General features: G+C 30.3%; 3 protein-coding genes across 4 annotated transcripts; 2 read left to right on the top strand and 1 right to left on the bottom strand.

Moving 5' to 3' along the window:
* Positions 1–705: 705 nt before the first annotated feature.
* On the top strand, positions 706–5,019 carry LOC124914051 (beta-galactosidase 3-like). Of its 2 annotated transcripts, none has more exons than XM_047454522.1 (18): positions 706–1,019; positions 1,103–1,198; positions 1,301–1,413; positions 1,480–1,546; positions 1,630–1,722; positions 1,814–1,957; positions 2,047–2,135; positions 2,238–2,343; positions 2,437–2,524; positions 2,607–2,890; positions 2,967–3,145; positions 3,227–3,339; positions 3,417–3,526; positions 3,606–3,716; positions 3,781–3,894; positions 3,968–4,170; positions 4,266–4,602; positions 4,672–5,019. In XM_047454522.1, exons 1-18 carry the CDS (start codon positions 846–848, stop codon positions 4,786–4,788), a joined length of 2,538 nt encoding a protein of 845 aa, XP_047310478.1. In that variant the 5' UTR covers positions 706–845; the 3' UTR covers positions 4,789–5,019. The 2 variants fall into 2 exon arrangements, with proteins under 2 accessions (XP_047310478.1, XP_047310477.1); XM_047454521.1 differs by having other exon boundaries at positions 3,965–4,170.
* A 117-nt stretch (positions 5,020–5,136) lies between these two features.
* LOC124914052 lies at positions 5,137–8,608 on the top strand. The gene is made up of 13 exons (XM_047454523.1): positions 5,137–5,313; positions 5,358–5,453; positions 5,531–5,689; positions 5,762–6,013; positions 6,093–6,212; positions 6,285–6,365; positions 6,441–6,536; positions 6,672–6,767; positions 6,977–7,030; positions 7,124–7,330; positions 7,403–7,528; positions 7,627–7,692; positions 7,761–8,608. The coding sequence occupies exons 2-13, from the start codon at positions 5,391–5,393 to the stop codon at positions 8,562–8,564; spliced, it is 2,124 nt and encodes a 707-aa protein (XP_047310479.1). The 5' UTR covers positions 5,137–5,313; positions 5,358–5,390; the 3' UTR covers positions 8,565–8,608.
* Positions 8,609–15,424: 6,816 nt separating this feature from the next.
* Positions 15,425–17,179, bottom strand: LOC124915587 (protein EXPRESSION OF TERPENOIDS 1-like). The gene is made up of 2 exons (XM_047456338.1): positions 16,229–17,179; positions 15,425–15,988 (listed from the first exon to the last, which is right to left on the bottom strand). The coding sequence occupies exons 1-2, from the start codon at positions 16,821–16,823 to the stop codon at positions 15,609–15,611; spliced, it is 975 nt and encodes a 324-aa protein (XP_047312294.1). The 5' UTR covers positions 16,824–17,179; the 3' UTR covers positions 15,425–15,608.
* Between the last annotated feature and the right edge of the window lie 10,351 nt (positions 17,180–27,530).

Below are 27,530 nucleotides of genomic sequence, written 5' to 3'. Positions count from 1 at the left end.
CTTCCATTTAAAATATTCTTAGTGCTAATTAAATTTTAGATATATTGATATTAAATAAGATTATTTGCATTTAAATTATTTATAATCATATTAGTCACGTTATTTAATAAAAAATTCCAAATTTATTATCTAAAAAAAAGTTACAATCTTAACATTATTTTGTAAGTAAGTTATGATTCACAAAATTTTCTCAAAAATTATTCTTATAACAAAAATAGAAAAAAAATCATAATAATTCTTAAAATAATTTAAATAATAATAATCCATAAAAAATCCTAATATAAGTAGTAAACACACTTATAAATACAACTTTGACTACTTTTATCTTTGATTGTCTGTGTTTTATTCAATATTTGTTTATAAATCAATTTTTATTTTTGGAATATTATATGAACTAAAGTTATTACTAATTATTTATTATCATTGTTTAAATGGCGGGACTGTTAAAATATTTGAGAATGTATAAGAAAGTTTTGGCGCGAGTAATTAAGCATTAGTAAAAAGTAAAAACCTCAAGATGACGTGGCATATCTGTCTTCTTCTTCTTCCTCCCGTCAATTAACCTAATTTTTTACTCTTTTTATTTGTTTACTACCATTAAAGCTTCACCTTTTTTTGGTAACCGAGCCTTCAGTCACGCACTGATTCTCTCATCAGTCTTCTTCACTAAATATATATATCGACATCGGTGCATTCTTGTTTTCATACTAAATGAATGCGACATTTTGTTTTTGTGAATCTCATTGCTTCTTCAATCCAATTTTTATCTAAAACGAAGCAGCGGCCGTATATGCTTAAACAGTAACCGGAGAAGCAATTGATTAAGTGCAGAAGAAGATAAATCAATGGAATGCTACTCAATTTCCAAGTGGGTATTGCCTTTCATCTTCTTCGCAGTGACACTGGCTGTTCAGTTGATTCATTGCACCGTCACCTACGATAGGAAGGCCATTGTCATCAATGGACAAAGGAGGATTCTGATTTCTGGTTCTATACATTACCCTCGAAGCACACCTGATGTACTTACAATCTATCCCCTCTGTTTCAATATTTTAATGGACATTTGTTCATTTTCTCTAAAATTTGTCTGATACATTCATAGATGTGGGAAGATTTGATAATGAAGGCTAAACAAGGAGGTCTCGATGTTATTGATACCTATGTTTTCTGGAATGTGCATGAGCCTTCTCCCGGAAATGTACATTTCCCTCTTCTTAGTTTTTAGTTCTTAGTTCTTCTCCTCTATATTGTTGTGCATTGTCCGGTTTTGCTTATTTTCTTTTCCCTTGTGGGTTATCAGTACAATTTTGAAGGGAGATACGACTTGGTTAGATTCCTCAAAATCGTTCAGAGTGCAGGGCTTTATGCCCATCTTCGTATTGGGCCATATGTTTGTGCAGAATGGAACTTTGGGTATTCACTCACTACTATTTTCTCTCCTTTAAATCATTAGTTTAATCTTGTTGCATAATCTTACAGAGGGTTTCCAGTTTGGCTAAAATATGTACCGGGCATAAGCTTCAGGACAGACAATGAGCCTTTCAAGGTTTCATTCTTTCTTAGTTTTTCTCTCAAATGAAAATTTGGTTTCTGTTTTGATCTATAATAACTTGATTACTGCTGTTACAGAATGCTATGCAAGGTTTCACTGAGAAAATTGTCAATTTGATGAAGAGTGAAAATATGTTTGAATCTCAGGGTGGCCCTATCATACTTTCCCAGGTGAAGTTCATATCTAGGAGACTAGGATTACTTCCATGATGCAAATCGAGTTAATTATGATAATCTAATTTGCGTTTTACTGCTTGGACAGATTGAGAATGAATATGGAGCTCAAAGTAAGCTGTATGGAGCTGCAGGCCATGGATATATGACATGGGCAGCAAATATGGCTGTAAATTTGGGAACAGGAGTTCCATGGGTGATGTGTAAAGAAGAAGATGCCCCAGATCCTGTGGTAAAGATTAAGATCAAACAAGATGATTTGCTGTAATAAAAGATGGTTTTAGTCGGTTTCTTAACAAGTAGTATACATAATACATGCAGATTAATACATGCAATGGGTTTTACTGTGATTACTTCTCCCCAAATAGGCCTTATAAACCCACAATGTGGACTGAAGCTTGGACTGGCTGGTATGATTTTTTTAGCTGGAATGAATAATAGTAATAATATACCTTTACAAATTACAACTCAATTTCACACTTTTTTTACATTGTCTTTCAATTATTTTGAAGGTTTACCCAATTTGGTGGTCCTATTCACAAGAGGCCTGTTCAGGATCTGGCATTTGCAGTTGCTAAATTCATACAAAAAGGAGGGTCATTCATTAATTACTACATGGTTTGTTCAATTTGTTCAAAATATGTCAGAAGATGATGATTTTTTGGTAAATTTTCATATTTATTATGGCCTTCCTTTTATACATATATACAGTACCATGGCGGAACCAATTTTGGACGAACCGCAGGCGGACCTTTTGTAGCCACCAGCTATGATTATGACGCCCCACTTGATGAATATGGTAACAATATTACAAACCCCATTTCTTGCTCTGTTTGGAACTACATTTCTTGCAGCATTTGATTTGTTTCTTTTTTGGATAGGTTTGACTAGGCAACCGAAATATGGTCATCTGAATGAGCTTCACAAGTCTATCAAGCTGTGCGAGAGAGCTCTCGTTTCAGCTGATCCAATTGTCACGTCTCTAGGAGACTTACAACAGTCTCATGTCTACTCATCTGAATCAGGAGATTGTGCTGCGTTTCTTTCGAATTACAATACCCATTCTCCCGTCAGAGTGATGTTTAATAATATGCATTATAATTTGCCTCCTTGGTCCATCAGCATCTTGCCTGATTGTAGGAATGTAGTCTTTAATACTGCTAAGGTAAACGTTATTTTCAAACAAAAATCTTTCTTGTGAAAATAATATCATTAATTTGTCTTGTGACTTGATAATTTAGGTCGGAGTTCAAACATCGGAGATGGAAATGCAGCCTAGTGGTTCTGAATTGTACTCGTGGGAAACTTTTAACGAAGATCTTTCTTCTCTGGACCAAAGTTCAAGTTTCAGTTCTTTTGGTCTCTTGGAGCAGATAAATGTTACTAAGGATACTAGTGACTATCTTTGGTACAAGACTAGGTGAGATTGATTGATTCATTGTTTGTCAATTGGTTCAATTTCTAAACAAGATTTGTTTTTTTGTGTGTTTTAAAATCATAGTGTTGATATCGGTTCATCTGAATCCTTCCTCCGCGGTGAAGGCAAACTCCCTACTCTTATAGTACAGTCAACAGGACATGCTCTTCATGTATTCATAAATGGACAGCTTTCAGGTATACGATTGCACTAACAAAGATTACTATGCTTAGTTTAAGTAAAAAATGTTTTTTTAAAATCTATTTATTTATAGGATCTGCGTTTGGGACAAGAGAAAATAGGAGATTCGCCTTTACGGGAAAGGTGAACTTGCGTGCCGGAACCAACACAATTGGGTTGCTCAGCATAGCGGTGGGCTTGCCGGTGAGTTTTCATTATTATTTGTCCATTTTCCTAAAATAAAAAAATCCTTCATAACAAACATTCATTTGTTTCATTTAAGAATGTTGGTGGACATTTTGAGTCTTGGAATACCGGAGTGTTGGGACCTGTTGTCCTACATGGACTTAGCCAAGGGAAGTTGGATTTGTCATGGGCTAAATGGAACTACGAGGTGAGTTTTGGATTGGTTTGGTTTGAAACTAATTCAAATCATAATCTTTATTATTCAATGATAGGTTGGGCTAAAAGGAGAAGCCAAGAATCTGATATCTACAGATAGTATTTCTCCTGTTGAGTGGGTTCAAGGTTCTTTGATCGCACAAAGGCAGCAGCCATTGACATGGCATAAGGTATAGACATGCAGAGATTTATAATATCGTTGTTGTCAGTTATTTAACTGTTTTGTTGGAATAACAATATCAGGCTTATTTCGAAGCACCTGAGGGCGAGGAGCCTCTAGCTTTGGACATGGAGAGTATGGGAAAGGGTCAAGTATGGATAAACGGGCAGAGTATTGGAAGATATTGGACAGCTTATGCTAATGGAAACTGCAATGGTTGCAATTATGCAGGACCTTACCGGCCAACCAAATGCCACTCTGGCTGTAACCAACCGACTCAAAGATGGTATTGATTTGTTTTTCAAAAGAAGAGTTTATATGATCTCTCTACTATATATATATGATCTTGTTATATATTATGTTGGATTCGGGTTTTTTCAGGTATCATGTTCCGAGGGCGTGGTTAAATGCAAGGAGTAATCTTTTGGTTGTTTTTGAAGAACTTGGAGGAGATCCAACAAAGATATCTTTAGTAAAGAGATCCGTTAGAAGTGTTTGTGCTGATGTTGCTGAATATCATCCAATGATTAAGAACTGGCATATTGAAAGCTATGGACATTCTGAAGAAATTAGGAAGCCTAAAGTTCATTTAAAGTGTAGCCCAGGTCAAACCATTTCGTCTATAAGTTTTGCTAGCTATGGAACTCCATTTGGAACATGTGGGAGTTTCCAGCAAGGAACATGTCATGCCCCAAACTCACATTCAATCTTAGAGAAGGTAATGATTAATTTGATCTTTCTTTCTCTCATCATTTTCTTATAATCTGATTGTGTTTGTTTGTTACAGAAATGTGTGGGTGAACAGAGATGTGCAGTTTCGATTTCAAACACCAACTTTGGTGAAGATCCATGTCCTAATATGCTGAAGCGTCTGACCGTGGAGGCTACTTGCTCACCTGCTTGAATCACTAGAGAATGATGATGATGATGATTATACACTCAAAGTTTGAGAAACAAACAATAGGGTAGATGGACATACAGACAGACAGACAGCGAAAGAAAGATTGTTGATAGAAGCAATGGATTGAAGATTAGAGATCTAAACTGGGTTAGAACTTAGAAGTGATTGGTTATATACAGGTTTAGTGTAGATTCTTGAATTTTATGTGTCATGGAGATCTGATTTCTGCGTGTATGTGTATGTGTGTGTGTGATGTTAATCTATTGATTTGGATAAAACAAAAGAAATTCTCTCTATTGATTGTTTGAAATTTACGTAAAATTTTATCTTTTTTCAAATGAGTAATGTTGAATTTAGAATTCGTTAGTCAAAGCACTGAAAACTGGGAAGAGAATATGGATCTGAGAGAGAAAGTCTAGGGCTTAAAATTGACGGTTATTGTTAGTATGTATGCCATGGATCGGATCGTGAACTCGCTTGAATCGGGAATCAGCTGCTGCAATGGCGAACCAACACAGCGATCGATCGGTATACACTATACACGACTGCGTAATGGCTTGATGCTTTCTTAGATGAAGAAACAAAGGTGACGATTCAGAACAAGGATGAGGAAGAGAGATTTAGCTATCCTTATGTTATGTGCTTTTGTTATCTTCTTCTCTTTACAGGTACGTATAGAAGAATTCTGGTCCTGGTTATTTAGAATTATACCTAATGGATTTAAACGCGATTGGAATAATTGCAGAATGAAGGCGATTTTTCATTCAGAGAGTCATGGTTCCATCTATCTGAGGAGTATCCGATCAAATATGAAGGCGAACGTCTCCCACCTCCCATTGTTGCTGATCTGAATGGAGATGGGAAAACAGAGGTTCTCGTCGCTACACACGATGCCAAAATTCAGGTAAAATATATACTATTGTTGTCGACATTTCGTGGAAGGATGTTCTTATTGATATGGTTGGTATATATTTAGGTTCTGGATCCCCATGTTAGGCGTGTGGACGAAGGATTCAGTGAAGCTCGTGTTCTGGCAGATATATCGTTGTTGCCGGATAAGATTCGTGTGGCATCTGGAAGACGTGCTGTGGCCATGGAGGCTGGAGTTATAGATCGGAATTATAAACGAGGAGATTCGCAGAAGCAGGTTCTTGTAGTTGTCACTTCAGGTTGGTCTGTAATGTGCTTTGATCATAACCTTAAAAAGCTTTGGGAGTCAAATCTACAGGTTCATGAATCTCTTACTTCTTCTTTCTTATTGTGAATTTTCTTACTTCTGTTTTCAAAAGTGTTTCGTTTACCTGCAGGAGGATTTCCCACATAATGCACATCATAGTGAGATATCCATTCTTATTAGCAATTACACATTGAAACATGGAGATTCAGGATTGGTAATTATTGGTGGAAGGATGGAAATGCAACCCCATGTAAGTTTCTCTCTTTTTAACTTGTATCATTTCATGGGATAAGGTGATGAAAGTTCTTTTTTCCTTATTCAGGTTCATATGGATCCTTTTGAGGAAATTTTAATCGAAGAGAAGAATGCTGAACAGCATAGAAGAAGTGCGGGCAAAGAGGAAGTAATGATATTATTGACTTTATGAACATTGATTGAATTACATAGAGTTATTCTCTGTTTCATTCATGTCCCACAGCCTCAAGAAAATGCTGGAACTATGGATGTTCGCCATTTTGCATTTTATGCATTTGCTGGCCTGACTGGTGTGCTTCGTTGGAGCAGACAGAATGTGGTTAGGTCCTTATCTTTTCTTCCTGGAGTTATGATTGTAGCCAAAAGAGCATACAGTTCTTTCCTCATCTCATTTTTTTCGAAAAATCCAGTAGTTACTTAACTGTATTATTAAACTATGAATTTCTTGATACAGAATATTGAAGCACACACTTTGGATGCATCACAGTTGATTCCACAGCACAACTACAAGCTCGATGTTCACTCATTGAACTCTCGTCATCCTGGTGAGGTATGCTGATACTGAGTTCTTGTTCAGTATATATTTATATATATGTACTGTCTGTCTGAAGTCTGAACAAGAACAGAAAACCATTTGTAAATTCTTAGAACAAACAAGGATTGTCTGAAGTCTGAACAAGAACAGAAAACCATTTGATGTTCTGCAAGCTGTCTTGCTGAGTTTACGGAAAAATTACCTATTTTATGTGTGAAATGTAGTTGGAATGTCGGGAATTCAGAGAATCAATTCTTGCAGTTATGCCACATCGCTGGGTAATTAAGCTACCTTTTTCTGGTGAAATTGTGCTTCAGAATTGCCTTTTCATGGATTTTATAGCCTCGTGCTTTTAAACGTCTTTCAATCAGGATAGGCGAGAAGATACAATGTTAAAGCTTGCACAATTTAGAAAGCACAAAAGGAAGAAATTGAAGAGAATAAATGGGAAAACTACAATCAAAAGTCCTTTTCATAAGCCTGAGGACATGGATACTCCAGGCAAAAACACAGCAGGAAGAGTTTCAAACTTGATTGGAAAAGCCACTATGTATGCTGGATCTGCAAAATCTAAAAAGGTAGACTAAATTCTTTCTTTGTTCTTACTTACATCACAGACAGCTCAGAATTCTTAAAATGTTTGTATGCAGGCATTGCCTTATGTTCCTACCATAACAAATCAAACTCGACTTTGGTGGGTCCCCAATGTTATCGTTGCTCATCAGAAGGAAGGGATAGAAGTTATCCATTTAGCATCTGGGCGTACTGTATGTAAGGTAGTCTTGAATTTGAGATGTGATCATGTTTCAAATTCTTCAATTCACACTAAAAACACCCAAGAATGTGATGGTGTATTTATTTGTTGCTGCTATAGCTTCATCTGAACGAAGGTGGGCTCCATGCAGACATTAATGGAGATGGAGTCCTCGATCATGTCCAGGTTAATTTTCACCTTTTTTTATATAACTTGTTCATATTAATTTATGAATGAAATTGACTTGTGTACAGGCTATTGGAGGAGGAAATGGTATTGAGCAGAGAGTTGTAAGTGGGTCGATGGAAATGCTGCGACCCTGTTGGGCGGTTGCAACTTCTGGGGTGCCTGTAAGAGTGCAACTTTTCAATGTTTCAATATGTCACCATTCCCATTTGAAGGTTTTCCAGAATGGAGACATTTGGAGAAGCTTTGTTCAAAGTCGTGATCAGATGACTTCTTCTTTAGATGTTGCTACACCCATTATAATCCGAAAACAACGTAAGAAGAGAGGCAGAAGCAGCGGTTATGTCGTGTTCTTAACCAACAGAGGGGAGGTGACTTCATACTCTCCAGGTGAGCACGATGATGCAGTTTGGCAATGGCAGATTCAAACAGGAGCAACATGGTCAAACCTTCCTTCTCCGTCGGGGATGATGGAAGTTGGAAAGGTGGTCCCAACGCTAAAGGCGTTGTCACTGCGGGTGAAGAAGGATTTGGAAGATGATGATGAAGAAGTGACGATGATACTGGCGGCAGGTGAGCAGGAGGCGGTGGTGATATCGCCTGGAGGGATGATAGTGGCGTCTGTAGGTCTTCCTTCTCCGCCTTCACATAGGGTGATAACGGTAGATTTCTCGAATGATGGACTGATTGATCTTATATTGGTGAGCTCTAATGGTGTTTATGGATATGTTCAGAGGAGACATGGTGGTGCTCTTTTCTTTAGTACAATGGTGGGTTGTTTGATTATAGTGATGGGGGTCATATTCGTTTCACAGCATCTCAATTCCATCAACGCCAAACCTAGATCAGGATCAGGTTCAAGTTCACGATGAACATATATATATATATATACATGAACCACCACACTCTTTTTCTTTCATATCTACTTTTAAATTAATATATATATATATATATATATAGGTCATCTCATTCTTCGTTGTAGCATATTTCTTTATATGAAATGATGAGAAATCTGAAGGGTTAGAATCTATAAGCTTGTTAGGTTTGGGGTTATATAAAAATCTAGAAAAAAAAAAAATAATGATTGGTTATGACTTTGAAGAGGTGATGATTATTTTTGATAAAAAGATTTAAAGGTATTGATATATATAAATAAAATAAAAAATAATAATTTAAAATAAATGATATTTTAGTATTTGGTTAATGATTTGAGTGATGTATAAGAAGGGATGAAGTGATATTTAATTTTGTATGAATTTATTTAAAATCCCATATCGAACACCGGCCTGTATATTATAAGATTTCAATCATAATTTAATTAGAGCTAGATTGAATTCCACGTTTTAGTTATTTGGATTTAAGACATTTAAAAATTAAATTAAAAAGTAATTTAGAATATATAACTTTCTTTGTATATATATATATAATTTTATTTTAAGATCTGGTCGAACTAACATGACATTGTTTGAAAAAAAAAATTAGTGGACTTAAAAAAAAAAATTATTGAATTTTTTTTTAATAAAATAAATGAATAAATATAAGTTTTATAATTTTTTTTAATACTTAGATAAACAAAAAATTAAAAACAAAAAATTCACAATTTTACTTACATAATTTTTTTTTAGAATGAAATTTACCCACCCAAATCCTTACATAGATGTCTCGGTACACTAAGAATTTCACGTGCAATATGACACCTCGTGACTGTTTTCACGGGCCACGTTTAATATTTCAGGTGCACCGAGTATCTTAATTGCATATATAATTTAAAGTTTTAATTGGTTTGTTTATTAAAATATTATTTTATATTTAAAATTTAATATAAATAAAATAAAGATATTTAGTTAATAAAGTGAGAATTTTTTTTTGATAAAAACAAAAATAAGAAAGCAAAAAAAACTCAGATTCAACTAATTATTAAATAAAAAAAATAATTCTCATTAATTTTATAAAAAAATTATAGATTAAAAATAATATTTATAAAATAAAAATAAATAATTTGTAAATATAATAATGTCATTAATATATTAATAAATTAGCTAGGGCAGGCAGCCGTAGGGATTAAATGATTGAACAGGCGTAGCCATGCATAGACCTATCCCAGCCCTAGGGATGATAAAAAAAAAAAACAAAATATTGGGAAAATGAGATTCGGAATTTAAAAAGAGAAGCAAAATTCCAATAATGTCCTCCTCCTTCATATGCGGATCTAAACGAGGCGAATAAATTAAATCATATATAGTTAAATCGACATAGTCTTGACCTATTAGCTAGTTAGCTAGAGGCGTGAATTATATATAAATATATAAATATATAATTAAAAAGACGAAAGTGCCCCCTAATGTAAAAATATTTGAGTTGAATTATATATGGCGTGATAAATTAAAGGGCTAAAGCGGGAAACAGTAAAAAGGCATGCAGCCATGCACCCCCACTCATATCTTTTCTCGCTCTGTATGTCTGTCCGTCTGTCTGTCATGGGCCATGATTCATGGCTCGTTTCCTAGGTTGGAGACCACTCTAGCTGACCTAACCCTAGAACCCTAATCCTAAACATCTCATATATAGCTGTCCATAACTAGATGGGGCATGGGAATGGAAGGGAAGAGAAGGGGAGGGGAAGCTTAAATATATAATGATATAAATTATAAAAAGGGCATTGCAGATGATCTAGTCTAGTAACAAATGGTGGGTACTATCCTAAGTACGATCCCGTGAAGCTGGAAGAAAGAAAGGAAACAAGGAAAGAAGAAAGAAAGCTTAACTAAATCTGGTTGCTTCATCTCAAACATACATAGATACCAAATTAAGGTCAGTTATAATCATCTATTATACACTAATTAACATTATATTGTCATCTACCAATAATTAACATATGCTGAAACTCTTCCATCTTCTTCTTCAAACTAACAGCTGCAGCAATATGCTATCTTTACATACTATTAGTACTGTTTATTATTATTTTGTAAGATTAAGATGGAGGAGAAAACCAAGAAAATTAAAAATACTGGATTTGACAATCAGGATGATATGCTACCAATTAAGGTTGGGCTTTCTTGCCTTTTGAGGGATATGAGGGATTAAGGGGACAATCTTTTCACAATTGTTCAGTATTCATTAATTTTATATCTTTTGTGATTTTCTTCATTCTTTCATATTTTTGAAAGCCAACAACCCTAACCCTAGCTCTAGTAGTACTCGTCCCCTACAAGAAAAAGAAATCTCAACTACCATGCCCTTTCTTTTACTAGCAAGATCTAATTAGAACATTGAGTAATTTGTTTGGAAGGCTTATAAAACCCATTTCATTAATTAAGCGATTAGACTTAATGATAATCCAACATTCCTTTAGAACCTCAAGTATATATATATATATATATATAGATTTACAAGAAAAAAGTATAGAGGTCCACCACCAGTCACCAACCAAGGCATGAATGACTGAGTGTAGCCATAAGATCCAATTTCTCAGCATCAATACAAATTCCAAAAAGTCAATGGTGATTACCCTACCACAATGGCAAAGCCATATTTTACGTGACAAAAATCTGTGCATCTTCAAACTATTAGTGCCAATGTCATTTGTGTGCTTTTAAGGAACTATTCTTGATTTGTTGTTCCTCTTTAACCTTATTTTTTTGGGGGGGCTTTTGGGGTTTTTTTGTTTTCCTAATTAATCAGACTATTTGTGTTCATACTTGTGTTCATTGATTGTTAATTACTTAATTTACACTTTATGCTATGCAGTAATAGTCCAATCACTCTTTCACAACATATGAAATCTTCTAACCCTGCCAAGGTAACCCAGTAGTAAGAATTGGCTTAAAAGTCCAAAAGATCACGAGTTCAATTACATCTGGAAACAATTTGAATGAAAACGAAGGTCATACTAATGTGGGATATCAGGCTAGTTCTCCTTAATTAAAATGAACATATATCTTCTACCTATCTAGCATTCCTAGTTAGGGAAAATTTTGTAAATATAATTTCGGTTGAAAGTTCAACCACAATACTTCTTTAACCATATTAATTAGAGTGGATGAATCCATTCAAACAAGGGATTTGACAACCAATTAAAGAGGCAATGATTTGAAGTTAATTTAACAAGTCTAAGTTGTCATTCTTACATAGAGATGGTTTTCTTTCCCAATTTAGAGGATCCTTTCATTGTTTAATGTTTGATCTTATTGAAATTCTACTAGTAACTTATGATAAACATTGTCATAACTAATTGTGTTTATTGGTTTAGTTAATAACTGATCCCATAGCCTCATTTGGAGCAGAATTGAGTTATGTTTTACTTAATGCTAATTTCCTGTGGTTTTTTACATGATGCAAAGCGCTCATAACAAACAAGATTATTGCAATCTCAATAATCAACGGCAGCATCCAACTGATCAGCAATAAATCCATTTGTAGCATCACAAGATTCAATAAACAAATTAAGGTATGAAACAAATATGGGTTTTGAAAATGATGTGTCATTGAAGTACCAAAGAACTAAATATATACGTTTTTTTTTAGTTTAGCATATAAACCTACATCACATCCAAAGTAACTATAGGACAATAAAGATCCTCTTATAATTTTGCCTAGCTAGGCAACATTCTAGTCCACTTTTTAAAAAAGATGTCATAGTCCATGTTGAATGAGAAAAGAGAAGAAATTAAAATTGAATTATCCTCACTATTGGACAAATGAAATATTAGTTTAAGGGAGAAAACTAAAAAAAAAAAAGTGTGCGGTTATTGCTAATATTACCGTCGTTAAAGGTCAAGAGCGATGTAGTTGGAGCTGTTGTTAGTTATCACTAGTTTCCTTCCCTAATCCTAGATAGTCGTCACTATTACTCCCGATGCTTTGTTTAATACATATTTAAATACTTTTTGTTTAATAAATAGAAACCCAAAAGAATAAACAATAATACATTATACATAAATTTTAAGTAAAATAGACATGTCTAAATGCGTACTAATATAAAATACTCTGAAAACTTAATTTAAAACATAAATAAAGAAATGGGAACCATGTTTCTTTAAGAAAGAAAGAGTCCAAATCTATAAAATTAATTGTATCAATCTGATCATCAAGATTTGTATTCAATTCTTATCATATTTCACACAATTATAAATTTTGTATACTTTTCTTTCAACTATATATAGACTTTTTAGTTGTATCAATTTTCTCTGATCAGTTTTTTTTAGGATTATGAATTTGTCAAATTAACTCAATTTGCATATCATAATGTATTTGAGATTGAAAAAATTACCATCTAATGTCATAGAGAATACGAGGCTAGTTAACTATCAACCCAAAGAGTTCATTAGTTTATTACTTTGTTATTTGGACAATATTAATTGAAATGATTCAATTGATTTTGTAAGAGGAGTCCTAATACTAATGTTATATTTGTGAAGGTTTTGTTGTACCACATTCGTCTTAATGTGGTAAATTTTCCTACAAAGAATGAGACTTATCTCATTTATATTGTTCTATTTATTTATTCACAAAAGTTAATATTGTCTTAGTATTTAATGAAAAGTTAGATCTTAAAAGTAATTAATCAAATAATAAATTGTCTTTGGAAATGTGAGCTATTCTATCCAAAAAGCTAATATAATTTTTAATTAAAATATATTTTGTTTTAAATACATATAATAGATATTAGTTTATAACCTAACTATATACTTAATTAAGCTCAATTAATCCATTTTTCATATCCATTCAAAAAATGTGTTTAAACAAGTATTAAAGTTCAATTGGGATTATTCAAATAACCATAACTCAAAATCATAATATTACTCTCATCTCTTTCATCACATCACTCAATTCATTACCCAAAATACTAAAATACCTTTTATTTTAATTTTATTTTTTATTTTATCATTCTATATTAATACCCTATATTATTTTTACCAAAAAAAATTTTCACCTCCGATTATTAACATCTCCTTAAGGGGCTCTATATATATCTCATGCCCTTAATAATTCCTAATGTACTTGGAAATTTTGATTGTGACACAAAATATATATATCTTGGAAATCTTTGTGACTATTTATGAGGCTCCATTGTTTTGGATTTGCATCAAATAGACAAAGACAAAAAAAATAAGATAAAACAATACACACCACTCTTCAATCAAAATAAATCATGTTACCATCAAAGGAAACAACTCCAAAGTGGATCAGAAGTTAGGTCAACTTGAAGTCCTCATTGATTAAACAACTAAACCCTAAAGATTAAAATGATCATCGATCCTAGCTAGCTAGCTACAATCCTATATGTAGAACAATAATGTATATATTCCTTTTAGCCTCGATCTTGTCTCTCTATATATACGATAGCTTCTTACTTTTAATGTGGCTAGTTAGCTAAGCTGGCTCTCTTCATGATCAATATATATATATATATATATATTCTGAAAATGATCAAAACAAAACATACTCTGCATAAAATAGAGTGAATTGCATCTCTTAAATTCTCTGCAGGTTTCAATTCCGTATAAAGATCAGACAAATATTTATATTTATATATAATGGCACATGGTCCATGCAACATGATCATTATATATAATAATATAACAATAATGCATATCTAGTAGAAGTAATTACTGATGTCTGATGGGTATTGGACATAAATTAGCAATCATTTTTTTTTACAATTATCATAAGGACGTCGGACATTATTTATATGTCGCAATTTGCAGGTACGTACTCATGTACACATTAATTCAAAATCTTCAATTACTTTTCTATTTATGAACATCTCATTCTCTTCTCTTCTCTTCTCTTCTTATGACAACTAAAAACAACCTTTATCATATAAATTTAAGTGGGTTTTTTCACCAGTGTCAAATTGTGTTAGGATTAATGGTGGAAGGATTTGTCACCAAGTTAATATACTTTTTTTTTTGTAAAGGGTGTAAGTAGAAATGTAGAATGCATATTTTTCATTTGGGTTTTGTGCTCATAGCATAGGTAATGGATGTATAAGTCATAAATCTACAATTAACACAAATATCTTATGAATAGTATAAAAAGATTGAGAAACTAGGACAAATTGTAATTACTCAAATGTAAAAAATAAGGGTCCAAAATTAAACAACCCCCTCCCCCCCTCCATATAAACAAATTAACACCACAAAATACAAATAACCAAATATAGATCCCACATATCCAACATACTCTCATTAATCCCATCATTAATTAACTAAATCATCAATCAAAATCATTCTTTTAATCAAAATTACTTTTCACTTATATCACTTAAATTATAACAAAAGGCTTTCTTAATCTCAAATAACCTAATTAGAAGTTTGTGGTTTATTTAGATTCAATTTATATAATAGTCTTTTTTTTATCTCATTATTTATCATTTCAAAAATAAAATTACTTTATATATCAATCTAATTGTCAAATTATTCATATTTTCTTATAAAATTTAAAAAAAAAAATTTTAAACAATCCATTTCTTTATCAAAACAATTTAAAATTTATAATTCAAATAGTCATGAATCAAATCAAATTCAACATCTTATCCTAGTTATCTTTACCAATCACATCATTCCAATGAACAAATTTTGTAAAACACTATTTGTTTACATCTCTAAAGATCTAATATCTCAATTTTCATAAACTCAAAATAAACCTGAATCATCCAAATAACTAGGTTTTGAAGAAAGCCCAAAAAACACAAATTTCAATAAAACAAATTATTTGAAAATAACACAGGAATAACCTAGAAAGTTTCAATTAGTTAAAGATGAGATCATTTAAACAGAAAACAGTACAAATAGGTCATATGATCAGATCAAAATTCAATTAAACAACATCAATCTCCTCTCTCTCTCTCTCTACATTCTTTAATCTGGATCATCTCTAGTTGGGCGGATATGGAATTAAGATAAGCTTAATTTCTAATGTCTTGTATGTGGGAAGAATTGCGTACCGGACATGAAAGTAGTATTGAATTGAGCCGCCTGATAAATGGAAGGGTCGAAAAACATTGTGCTGGGCGATGCCACGGTAACACTAGTGGCTGCGGGTAGTGGTGGTGCTGTATTATTTGGGGAAATTAGGTTTAGGTTACCGGTGGTGGTGCCGGAGGAGCTATCACAGGACATGTATTGACTTTCTGGGCCTTGATCATAAAGAATTCCCTTGAAAATGTGCCCTCCGATGTTCACTGCCGTCTGATATGCAAGTTGATCATCACTCTCATCCACTGAACTCAAACGCACCATGTGAAATACAGCCTGTGAATTCACCCTGGGTGGAAAATGACCCATTTCTAAACCTGTAACAAATATCAAAATTAAATCAAGAAATGAGTGAAATGAAACATTACCCAGGTAAAGGAATTGAAAAACATATACAAGAGAATAGTAGAGCAGTCTCTTCTATGTCAATCGAATTCCGTCAGGGTTGACCTATTTACAGTATTCTTTTGATATAAAAGAAATCAAAATGCTGAATTTTATGACACCCACAAGAAGATTAACCTTTTTTATTGACTTTCAGGATGAAACGGATATACCTGAGGCTATAGCGAGTTGATGATGATGAGAGGATGTGGTGTCGTCTTGAGCAGTCGGAATGTTCTCTCTCTGCCTTTTGGAACTATCCCGGGAAGTTGACGATGGAGGCGGCGGTTGCCGCTGCTGCTGGCGTTCACGGCGTTTGGCGGCTGGGACCCACGTGCTCCTCACATGAGTTTGGCAAGGGAAACCTCGATTCTTACAGCAGGTTCTGCACCTGATGTGGGTGCAATCTTTCTTAGCTTGGTTGCCGCAGTCCTGACAGCTGAGTCCAGCGCTTACTCCGCCATTCTCGCGGACCATCATGAACCCGGATCTCGTAGACTCATCATCGATGGAATCGAGTCGGCTTGGGCCGACTGCTAAGCCGGGACCAGAAGAGGAGAAAAGATCCTGGCGGTGCTGCTGGTTCTGTTGTTCATGATGATGATGCCATAGGTCCAAGCCTCTGAATGAGATGTCTTCGTGATTTCTGTAAAGAAACCAACTTTCCGGATTGATGTCGCTGTTTTGTTGAGATTCTTGGTTGTTGTTGATTCGAGATAATCCGGTGGTGGTTGTGGTAGTGGTGCCTAGAGAGAAGAAACCCGCCATAATTGATCTTGAGAGTTTATAATTCTATACCCTAATCTCAATTGTGACCGACAATCCATAGGAGAGGAGAATTGGCCAGCTTAAATTCTTCTTTCTCAGGGTTTGATTTTGTGATTTGTCCGTCTCTTTCTTGTTAGTTTCGGGATGTGAGCAAGAATTGATCGGAATTCGGGATTTCTGGGTGGTTTGTCTGATAACAATTTGGGGAGAATTCAATTTCTATATCATCGGAACAGTGCTGCTGTACTGGACCATATTAATGGACAGCTCTGTCAAGCCGCCATGGCTCGAAAGCAAACGCCTTTCTTCAGTTTTCACTCTCTCTCTCTCTCTCTCTCTCTCTCCCTCTATACATACATATATAATCTAGCTCTCTTTCTCTCTCTCACATACACAAACACACACAAACACATAAATACATAAAATTTAATGAAATCTTCAAACAATTCCTTCTTCTTCCTCAATCTGTTTTGATTCTTCTCTTTCTGGGATTCATTTCACTATTTTTGTTTGATATATAGAGTAAAATGAAAATGAATGATCATTGTTTATTACTACATGTTTGCTACTTGTACAACATAGTCTGCCTTTCTCTTTCACTCAAGATAACAGATCGCCACACATCTAACGACTGTTACTTCGCCACGTGTTATTAATAATAATCTCTTTCTTTTATCGTGCCTTTGCACCATGGAACCCGGTGCTGCTTTCATTATTATTATTCTAACATTTTCATTTCTTTTTTATACTTAAAATATTCACATTTTAATTATTTCTAAATAAATAGTTTATTTAAGCCTTATTCACAGATACAATAAATACACACTATTTATTATTTTCCTTAATTATCAGAAATTTAAGGTGGTAGATGTGATTATTATTTATGAGCCACATTTAATCTTGAACAACACTGATTAGCTAGCTAGAAGTCAATTCTAATATAAATACACAAAATCTTGAATTTTAATTGACAATATTTACCGTACCTAATGTAATTAATATAAATAAAATTTTAAACTATGATTAATATTTAGCTAACTAATTAACATAACAAACCACATTTACCATCCTAAATTATTTAGTACATGATGTGAAATTTCTAAGAAAAAATGTGCATGAATAAATCAAACATAGTGAACTAGTGATGATTAATCGATTTATTTTTTAAAAAAAAAGGAGTAATCATAACACTTGATGAAGTTAACTTTCTTTGGAACCAATATTTAAGTTGAGATCATTAATTTCCTAGTTTAAGAGTACTACTATTATTAATTAACATATTTTTGTTTTGTGTTATATATTTTGAGTCCAAATATGGTTGATGGTTTGATAATATTAATGGTCCATATATATATATATATATATATATATATATATATATATATATATATATATATATATATATATATATATATATGTATATTAATTAATAGAAGAATATATATAATGTTTATTCTTTTAAGGTATATAAAGACCAGAAATATGCACACAAGCCAACACATAACAAAAACACCTGACACCCAATAAACAAACAAACAAACAATTTCAGACTCGAAAGCAAAGAGAAGGAAAGGAAAGGAAAGGAAAGGAAAGGAAAGGAAAGGAAAGGGAGATTTATCATCTTATTCTTCTTCTTCTCTACCAAATCTTTCTCACAGTACATAACATGCATCATAGAATTAAAAGTATGAAAAGAAAGAAGAAGAAGAAGAAGAATGAAGATGGGACCATATACATTTTTATATTATAATATATTATTGCTAGATTTTATTGAGATCTGATCTGCTAATTAACCAACCTTCTTTTGGCCCACGTCAAGGAAACCCACGCTTTTTTTTATTTATATATTGTTTTTAAATCATATAACGTTTCGTACGTATATATTATATATGTTACAGTTTCACGTACAATACAACACAAATTTATATTAATTAGCCTCTAATATTAATACTGTAATTACAACTATATACATAGACAAGACTTGTTCTTCATGAATGTACAAAACTATAGTCTATATATATATATATATATGTAAAAAGTTTTTTTTTAAGGATGTGTTTGTTTGAGAAGATGTATTATTAATAGATAAGACAAAGGATGAGGAGTGGCGTAATGTCAGTGAGTGATTCTCGAGCCCAACGAATGTTGTTTTTGTTCGCAGCAGCCGGGAAGGTGAGAGTTGACTTGGTTTCGCTTTCCCCCATACCTCTCTCTCTTTTTCAGCTTTCTTTTCTGCAAATTGCATTTTACACTCTTTCTTTCTTTCTTTCTTTCTTTCTACATTCTCTCTTTTTCCACAATATAATATCTATACCTTCCCCATCCCCAACTTTAATTCTCATTTTTAATAAATAAACATCGATATTGAGCTAGCTAGATGTGTATATATATATATGCATGGTTCCATATCAAACTGGTTTGTTTGATTTGGTTTGGATGGAGTATATACAATTCAACTAACAATGTATATATATATACATGTTAATTAAATGAGTTTGTTATATTGTTATTCATTGTCTCTATGTTTTCAAATGTGTACTGTTCCTGAGTCAATTTAAGGTATTTTGAATGTGTTTGTAGGGTTGGTCTTTGTAGATAAATTTAGATGAATAAAAAATTGATTACAACCCTCCTTGTTTTCTAATGTAAAAAAAAAAAATGTTTTTTTTAATATATATAACATGTTCTTGTAAAGATGATTATAAGCTTCATCTAAATATACGAGTATACGACTTTCGGTTTATGTAAAGATATTAGGTTTTCAGTAATAACTAATGATTTCCATGTCTACCCATATTTCATATATTTGGAGAAGTTCATGACCCGATTTTTTTTCAACGATAAAATGCATTAAAAAAAATGGAAAGAAAAACTATTAGAAAACAACACAATATAAAAATGTTCATCAATGAAAAAAAATAAAATATATTTAAAAAAAAGAACATTAACAAACTTGGAGGTGCTCGAGAAGATGAATAAATTCTCCGACCGCCTCAACCACCGCCTCAACCAGTTTACCAAATAAAATTTATCCGATAGTATATTAGATAGTATATTAGAAGATAAACGGGATAGTCCAGGATTTCAACGGCTTAGACCAACCGAGTTCGCCGTCTTTATTCGCATCTTCTAACCACTAATTGACTTCATCATCGGTAGATTATGTCTTTTTGACCAATTTTGCTTTTTTTTTTTTTTTTTGAAAATTGTTTTTTTTTCTGATTAATAGAAGTTCATGCAGTATGGAAGACCTTCTTTAATTAATAATAGTAAAAAAAATGTGGAAGTTTCAATTGTTTATTTAATTATTCTTTGCAAAATTATACATTGTATATTTACAAAATAGAGATATCAAAATATATTAAAACAAGTTGAAGACAGCTTCAAGAGCTCATTTGATTTGTTTTTTTAATATTTTATTAAATACCCACTTTTTATATTTTATTTAATTAAGCATCCAATCACTAAATTCATTAATAAAAAATAGAAAGACCTTTATTGTAATTTAATTAATTAAAAATTTTAAAAAATATTTTTTTTATAAAAAATAATAAAAATAACCATGGATACCCAGATGTTTATTTTCAAATAATATTATTTGATATATGTTGTTGAGTTATTTGGAGTTTTTTTAATCTTAGAGTTATTTAAAGATATATATTACTTTAAATATTATAAAAATAAAGTAAAAAATAATTATTATTTTAATTGATAATAGCCAATTATTTTGAAATAGTTCAATAATACAATTAATTATATCTTAATTCTACTTTTAATCATGTCAGCTTGTTTATCATTTTAATTTTTCAGATGTTTTTAATTAGTTATTATTTATTTATTAATAAGCAATTTTGTGTCTGGTTCATAAAAAATACTTAAAAATTCCCTTTAAAAAAGGTTTTAGTCCAAAAATTATCTGTGTTGGAAAGGGAGTTTCTTGATCCTTTACTAAAAAGATATAATACTTTCCAGCCAAAAAAAATTAAAAAAAGGCCAATTTTGGTCTTAAAACTAGAAAGGGATAGATAGAAAAAATAATTTTCAGGTCAAAATAATATGTACATTATTTGTTTGTCAAAGTTATTCTTGTAGGCTTGCTAGTTTATTCTTCGTAAATAAGTCACGAACTCCAATTTTTTTTATTAATAGAGTATTAATAAAAAGAGTAATGATATGGGTAGCGAAACATTTACAGCGAATGAGGCAGCGAAGGACGTGGAGTGCTGACTAGACAAACTGACTCAATATATATTTATTTTTCTCTTTATTTTTATTAATAATTTTCTCTCTCTTCTCATTACTTACCTTTTCTCTTTATATTAATTAAGACTCATTCAATACAAAATTAATTATTATTATTAAAAAATATTTAATAATTATTCTCTTTGATTTTTATTATCATAAATATGTTTTTTTTAAATTATTGTACATATGCGATTATTATACACATAAAATAAACTTTAAAAAAAAAACATGGTACAAAATGTATTATAACATCTACTTTTACAAAATCAAACAACATAATATAAAATTGTCTTTAATCATCTCATCGCAATAGTAGTTTTCACTAGTCTTCTATCGTCAACATATTAACATCAAAAATTTCTAATTTACAAGACAAATTAGAAATAATAAATAATTTAGAATAAAAATAATATAATTTAATAATAAAAATAATTGTCTAAAATATAATAAATCAAACCTTTTTTCTAGCCTTTGTAATTGATTTCTTCATAATTTTTGTACAATATGTTAGCCTTTGTAATTGATTTCTCCATAATTTTTGTTCAATAACATATTGTTTTCTTTTTTTGGGTGGACGATGTGACCCTCGTACTTTTATTGGAGAGTGTATTGTTTTTACACTAGATATTGTCATTCCTTTAAACTTTTCAATAATTAAAAATTTAAAAAAGAGAATTAATTAAAATGATTAATAATTTATTATTATTATTAATATATATTATTAAATTAATAGATGATATAATTAATTAATTGAATTTTAAAAAAATATATTTATGATAATAAAAATTAAAGAGATTAATTATTAAGTGTTTTTTAATAATAAAAATTGATTTTTTTATTGAATGCGTCTTAATTAATATATAAAGAGAAAAAGTAAATAGTGAGAAGTGAGAGAAAATTATTAATGAAAATAAAGAGAAAAATAAATATATACTGAGTCACTTGTCTATTCAGCACTCCACGTGCCCCATTCGCTGCAAATGTTTCGCTCCCCCTATCATTACTCTAATAAAAAACAGGTCTGATCAGCATAAACTTAAAAATAAATTTAAATAAAATCAATAATTAAGCATTTCAAGCCTTATCAAACACTAACCATACGAATAAAAAAAATATATGCATGATATCGAATATACTAAAACAAATACAAATAAAAAAAATATATGTTATCAATTAAATCAAAATAATCTTCATTTAAAAAATGATAATCTGAAAATAAAATAAAATAATAATATTCTTTTTAAAATATACTCAAAGTCATAATTAGCATATTTCAATATAAGTATTATACAAATATCATTTAATTTTTATATTCCAATTTATAATTTTCAAATAATAAATTAATTTTTTAAATTAGATAAGACTTCATTCTTCGAAATTTTATATAATTAAATAATTTAGAAATATAATTGTATCAATCAATATTTAAAATAATCAAAAACCCGAACTATATTAAAAATATATAATATAAAATACAAACAAATATATAATTAAAAGGATATAATTTAAAATATATATTTATCACTAATATAAATAATATTTGTTATATTATATTAACAAAAAATAAATAAATAAAAGAGAAAACCAAACGGGTCTAAGCCAAATATCATGTCACGTCCTAAAATCAACTTTTCTAGACCGAAGAATTTGCGGTCTTGACAAAGATCTATGACCATGGATGATGGCACCCAAGACCTAGTGGTCCGACCGACGATTACGCAAACAAGGAATTATCTGGCAAATACTTTTCTATACGTTTTCTAAAATCCACACCGTGCTATTTATTAATGTATTTATATAAACGATGCATATGGTTTTCAAAACATGTTTTCATTGCAAGTCCATGGTTTTCTAAAGAATGAAGTTTTAAGTTAAGGGCTATGGAATCTAAGGGATAATCATGAAGGAATTGACGAATACGGGAGGATGACGACCAGGATGAGCTCTGGTGGTCCGATGCTCCCAAAATATGGCTGGTGGAATTGACGAATGGATGCCTACCCTGGAGGATCAGCTCTCCGAGCTAAGGGTCCCAAATATGGCTCAAGTGTGCAATGTCTTCTATTAAATACTTACTGGGTCCCTAGACTCACTATGCTTGTGTGGTGTAGGAATCCAGCCAACGGATTTTATGACAGGTGAATGAAGATTTGGAGTGGAGCATGGTGCCAGAGATGTGTGTGGAAGGAGGGACCGAGATCGTAGGACCGACTATTATATCAACCATTTCAATAATCATGTCCAATAGACAACCTAGAGCTTCCGCATTTATGTTCGAAATCACGTTGATTTAGGTGCATGAAAGTAGGAAATGAGGGTGTAACATATCATAACCAATCAAAGAGGCCTAAGTCAAATGGCTTACACCCATGCGCGAACCTAGGCAGGCCCAAACCCAGACCCAGACGCAGAACAGAAACGTTTCAACGCACTCATCGTAGTCGCCAACACCCATCACGTCAGAAGTTCACCTAACATTGCACTTGTCTTCTTCTTCGCCTAAATAACGAATTAGTATGCAAGTTTTTGGATAAGGTAGAAGAAAAACTCAACTTCGTTCACAATTAACCAAAATACAATAATTCAAAAGCCGAAATGATCATCAATATAAATATAAAGTAATCATTTTCCTTACCCGGATAAGCGTCTCGAAGAGTAGAGGATAGAATTCAGCCGAAGAAGTGACAAGTCATTAATGTATTTATCTTAAATTCAACCATCTTAGTTTTTTCTTGGCTCGGACTGCCTATAAAAGTGATTCACTTTTCATTCCGAAAAAGAAAAGAAGAAAATGAAAAATAATTTAAAAGAAATTTGCAATTTAAAAAAACTTCAAAGTTTCAATTTAAGTCGCCCAAAACTTCTATAACTTCATAATAAATTTTTTTTACAATGACTCTTCGAATTTCCGATCAAGTTCCGATGAGGTTTAAGCACGAAGAATGACGAACTTAAACTATTCGAGATAAGTTTTACATTAAGAAACAAAGCTTCCCATATGGTTGTTGGTTTTTATGTTGGAGGTTCCAAAAAGAAATAAATAAAAAAAGTCATTTGGTTGATGTCTAGTAGAAGAAGACAAAGAATGAGCTTGCCCATAGTCTAAGTCATCCGATGAGAATTTCTTTGGACGTATTTTTTACCTCTAGCACGTTACCCTTAATTAAACTCATTGATTTGGGTCAACCCGCGCAAGAGCCATATGGCTCGCTACCCCGTGACCCAATGTCGGATGGCCCTAATGCCGTTTGTCTATAATTTTCTTTAATTTAAATTGTTTTGATATTTTAAAAGTCTTAATTACTTTTAAAAGATCAAAAAAAATATTTATAAAATATTTTTGTTTATTCTTTAACTATTTTACTAGGTATTTATAGATACAAATTACTTTTAAATAAATTCAAAAAATTAAAAATTAAATTTATTGATATTTTATTTAAAAATTAACTTTTTGTTAGCTAATATTTAAGTTGCAAAAGTTAAACGTAGTTTAAATCATTAAATTTTATTGTTTTCAGTGATTATGATTTCGATAATTTTTTTAAATAAAATGTGTAAAACAATATTTTTAAATATTGGACCGAATATTTAAAATAGAGACGGTTAATATGACGGATACGAAAGAGTAATCGTAAAAGGTCTTTTACGGGTGTGATCAAACACCGAGTAATAAAACATAATCTCAAAAAATTATTTAAATAAGCAAAAATTGTTTTCATAATTAAAAAAAAAAAATTATGTGGCAACTCTATCACCTAGAATCAAAACTCTTTATTTTATTTAACATATTATCTAAATTCAAGTCAGAAAATTAAATGAAAAGAGAAAATAAAAAATGAATATTATTACTATTTTAACTTATAATTTGTAAGCAAGTTAACAAACAAATTAAACAAAGTATGTTGAAACGATTTTATTTTATTTATTTTGTTAAATGATTAAAAGTAATAGCCTAAATGTAAATAAGTTATTAATGGGCTAAATAAATATATATTCCTAATATATTTTTATTTTAAAAACACAAATTGTTTATAAATAAATAAAATTCACATTGAACATGATTTTATTTAAAAAGCATGATTATTGATAGATGAACTAAAATAATTATAAAAAAAAATATATATATATATATAGATGGTAGAGATAATGAGAAAAAAAAGTGAACCCTACAATATTTTTATTCATTTTTCTCATTTTATATAATTTAGTGAAAATAAAAATTAAACTTATTAACTAAACACTTTATTTTATTCCCCGCTTATATAATTAAATAATTTAGTTTGATTTTTTTTAAGAATTCCATAAATTAAAAAAAGGAAAAAAAGTTGTACTTATACTAGCTCAATTAGAGGTTAGAATATGTATGAATTAATAAAATTTTATTTAAACTTACATATTATTGAAAATTGACTCATCTAATATTTATTAGTAATTATAGTTTTTTTTTTAATTTAAATTTTTTAATTTAATATTCATTTTTTCTCTTTTTATTTTTAAATTAATTAATCCATTTATCTTCTTTTATTATTTTTTCTTTTGTCTATTCATTTCCTATTATTAATTCATTCATTCATTTATCACTTTTTATTATTTTTTTTTTTATTTGATTATTTTTTTATTATTATTATTTTGTTTTTACTATATCAACATAAATTATTTTTAAATTATTTGATCTCTTTAGAAATTAATGTATAAAGTAGTTCAATATTTATTATAATATTTAATTAACTAGTTTATAGAATGATATATTCATTTGTTCTCTTTTATGATTCTTACTTCAATTTGCATAAATATGATAAATACATAATATGTGTTTAACTTGTAAAAGAAAAATTTATACCACAAATAAAATTCATTAAAAAAAGATTATACAAGTAATTATTTAATAAAAATACTTGAACATGCAAAATATGAAAATATTAGAGTATTAAAATATTAAATTATTTTATAAATTACAATATTCAAGTATTAGTCTTAGAAGAGACTAACTAATTTTAAAATAATTTATGTTGATAAAAAAAGAAACAAAATAATAGAAAAAATTATATAACAAAAGAAGAAATATAAAAGTGATAAATGTATTAATCAATTAATAAAAAAATAAGAAATAGTAAAAAGAGATAAATAAATAAATAAATTAATAATAAATAAAAAAGAGAAAAAAAAATAATTAATAAATATTAAGTTTTTAAAAAATAATTAACTATGTTATTAATAAACTTTTAATATATTTAAAATAAAATTTTATTAATTAATACATCTAACAGAGATAGATGTAAACGTAAATATATATATAATCTAAATGAGTTTTTTTCTATCTAAATGATATGAAATTAAAAAATAAAAAGAAATGATTTCTAAATTCATTTAATATTGATATTATTCTTTAATCAACTTGGTTGACAGCAAGAAGTGATGAGAGAGAATGAATTGGGCGGCGGCATTAATTCGCAGCCACTATTAGTTAGTTACTACGGAGCATCATTTTCTTCATTATTTGTGGCTCAAGAACCCACATCTCTCTCACAAGTCAAATGAATCCCTAGGTTCCTTTTTCTTATTTTATTTTAAATGTACTCTTTTATAAAAAAAAAAAAACATTAAATTTAAAATAAACTAACTTAGCTAATTCAACATATTTACTCTAATTTTATAATTTATAGAACACAAAACATTTCATTTGTGTCATTTATTCTCCATCTCTTCTCTTGTTTGTTAGGGACTTTTGAATTCATCATTATCAATAACAACTTTTTCTCATTAACTTGTTTAATGTTTAATTTGGTTATTAGGATAAAATCTAATTTTTATCTCAAAATTTAAACATTATATTAACAATCTAATCAATAATTTTATTCATTTAAATACTAGAATTATTCTCTAATTTTATCTTCTCCCTAAATTAACATTCTCTCACCTAAACGGTATCCTCAAAAATAAAAAATAATTAATCTTCAAATTTTAAAAACCAATTTTTTCTTATATTTTATCGAAAATGTTTTTTTTAAGGAGAAAAAGTTAAACCCAAAATTTTTTTCATCAAATAAGCCCATACTTAAAATGGTTCAGATTTTCCTTAGACCATCTCCAATTAAAAAACACATTTTTAAACTCATTTTTGTGTAAATGTCACATTAAACAGTAATTCTACTCCAACCAAAAAACTCATTCTCAAACTCAAGAATATTCTTATAATATTATTGCTAACATTAACTTTTATAACTTTTTAATATCACTCTATATATTTTACAATATTATAAATTATGCCATAATATTTTAATATTACTCCATTATTTTAAATTTGATTATAAATTAATTATAAAAATTCATTAAAAATTACAATACACAAACCAAATTTAAAGTTATTCTTACAAATAAAAAGGTGATAAATTTTCAAATATTATATTATAATTTGGCCGAAATAACAAATTAGGGATTCTTATTAGGAGCTAATTGCAATTT

This window comes from Impatiens glandulifera, chromosome 9 (assembly GCF_907164915.1).
Source record: "Impatiens glandulifera chromosome 9, dImpGla2.1, whole genome shotgun sequence".
Lineage (NCBI taxonomy): Eukaryota > Viridiplantae > Streptophyta > Magnoliopsida > Ericales > Balsaminaceae > Impatiens > Impatiens glandulifera.
The sequence above is the reverse complement of the archived record's forward strand: the minus strand, read 5'-3'. Positions and strand labels throughout refer to the sequence as shown.

What these genes read in the sequence shown, in the direction of transcription:
- LOC124915587 (XM_047456338.1), bottom strand. Translation starts at nt 16,823, where the DNA reads ATGGCGGGTTTCTTCTCTCTAGGCACCACTACCACAACCACCACCGGA. An exon ending in TCAACTCGCTATAGCCTCAG is followed by an intron (nt 15,989 to 16,228) that starts GTATATCCGTTT and finishes TATTTGTTACAG; the next exon opens with GTTTAGAAATGGGTCATTTT.
- LOC124914051 (XM_047454521.1), top strand. Translation starts at nt 846, where the DNA reads ATGGAATGCTACTCAATTTCCAAGTGGGTATTGCCTTTCATCTTCTTC. An exon ending in CATTCATTAATTACTACATG is followed by an intron (nt 2,344 to 2,436) that starts GTTTGTTCAATT and finishes ACATATATACAG; the next exon opens with TACCATGGCGGAACCAATTT. An exon ending in TATCTTTGGTACAAGACTAG is followed by an intron (nt 3,146 to 3,226) that starts GTGAGATTGATT and finishes TTAAAATCATAG; the next exon opens with TGTTGATATCGGTTCATCTG.
- LOC124914052 (XM_047454523.1), top strand. Translation starts at nt 5,391, where the DNA reads ATGAGGAAGAGAGATTTAGCTATCCTTATGTTATGTGCTTTTGTTATC. An exon ending in CACACGATGCCAAAATTCAG is followed by an intron (nt 5,690 to 5,761) that starts GTAAAATATATA and finishes GTATATATTTAG; the next exon opens with GTTCTGGATCCCCATGTTAG. An exon ending in CTGGGCGTACTGTATGTAAG is followed by an intron (nt 7,529 to 7,626) that starts GTAGTCTTGAAT and finishes TTGCTGCTATAG; the next exon opens with CTTCATCTGAACGAAGGTGG.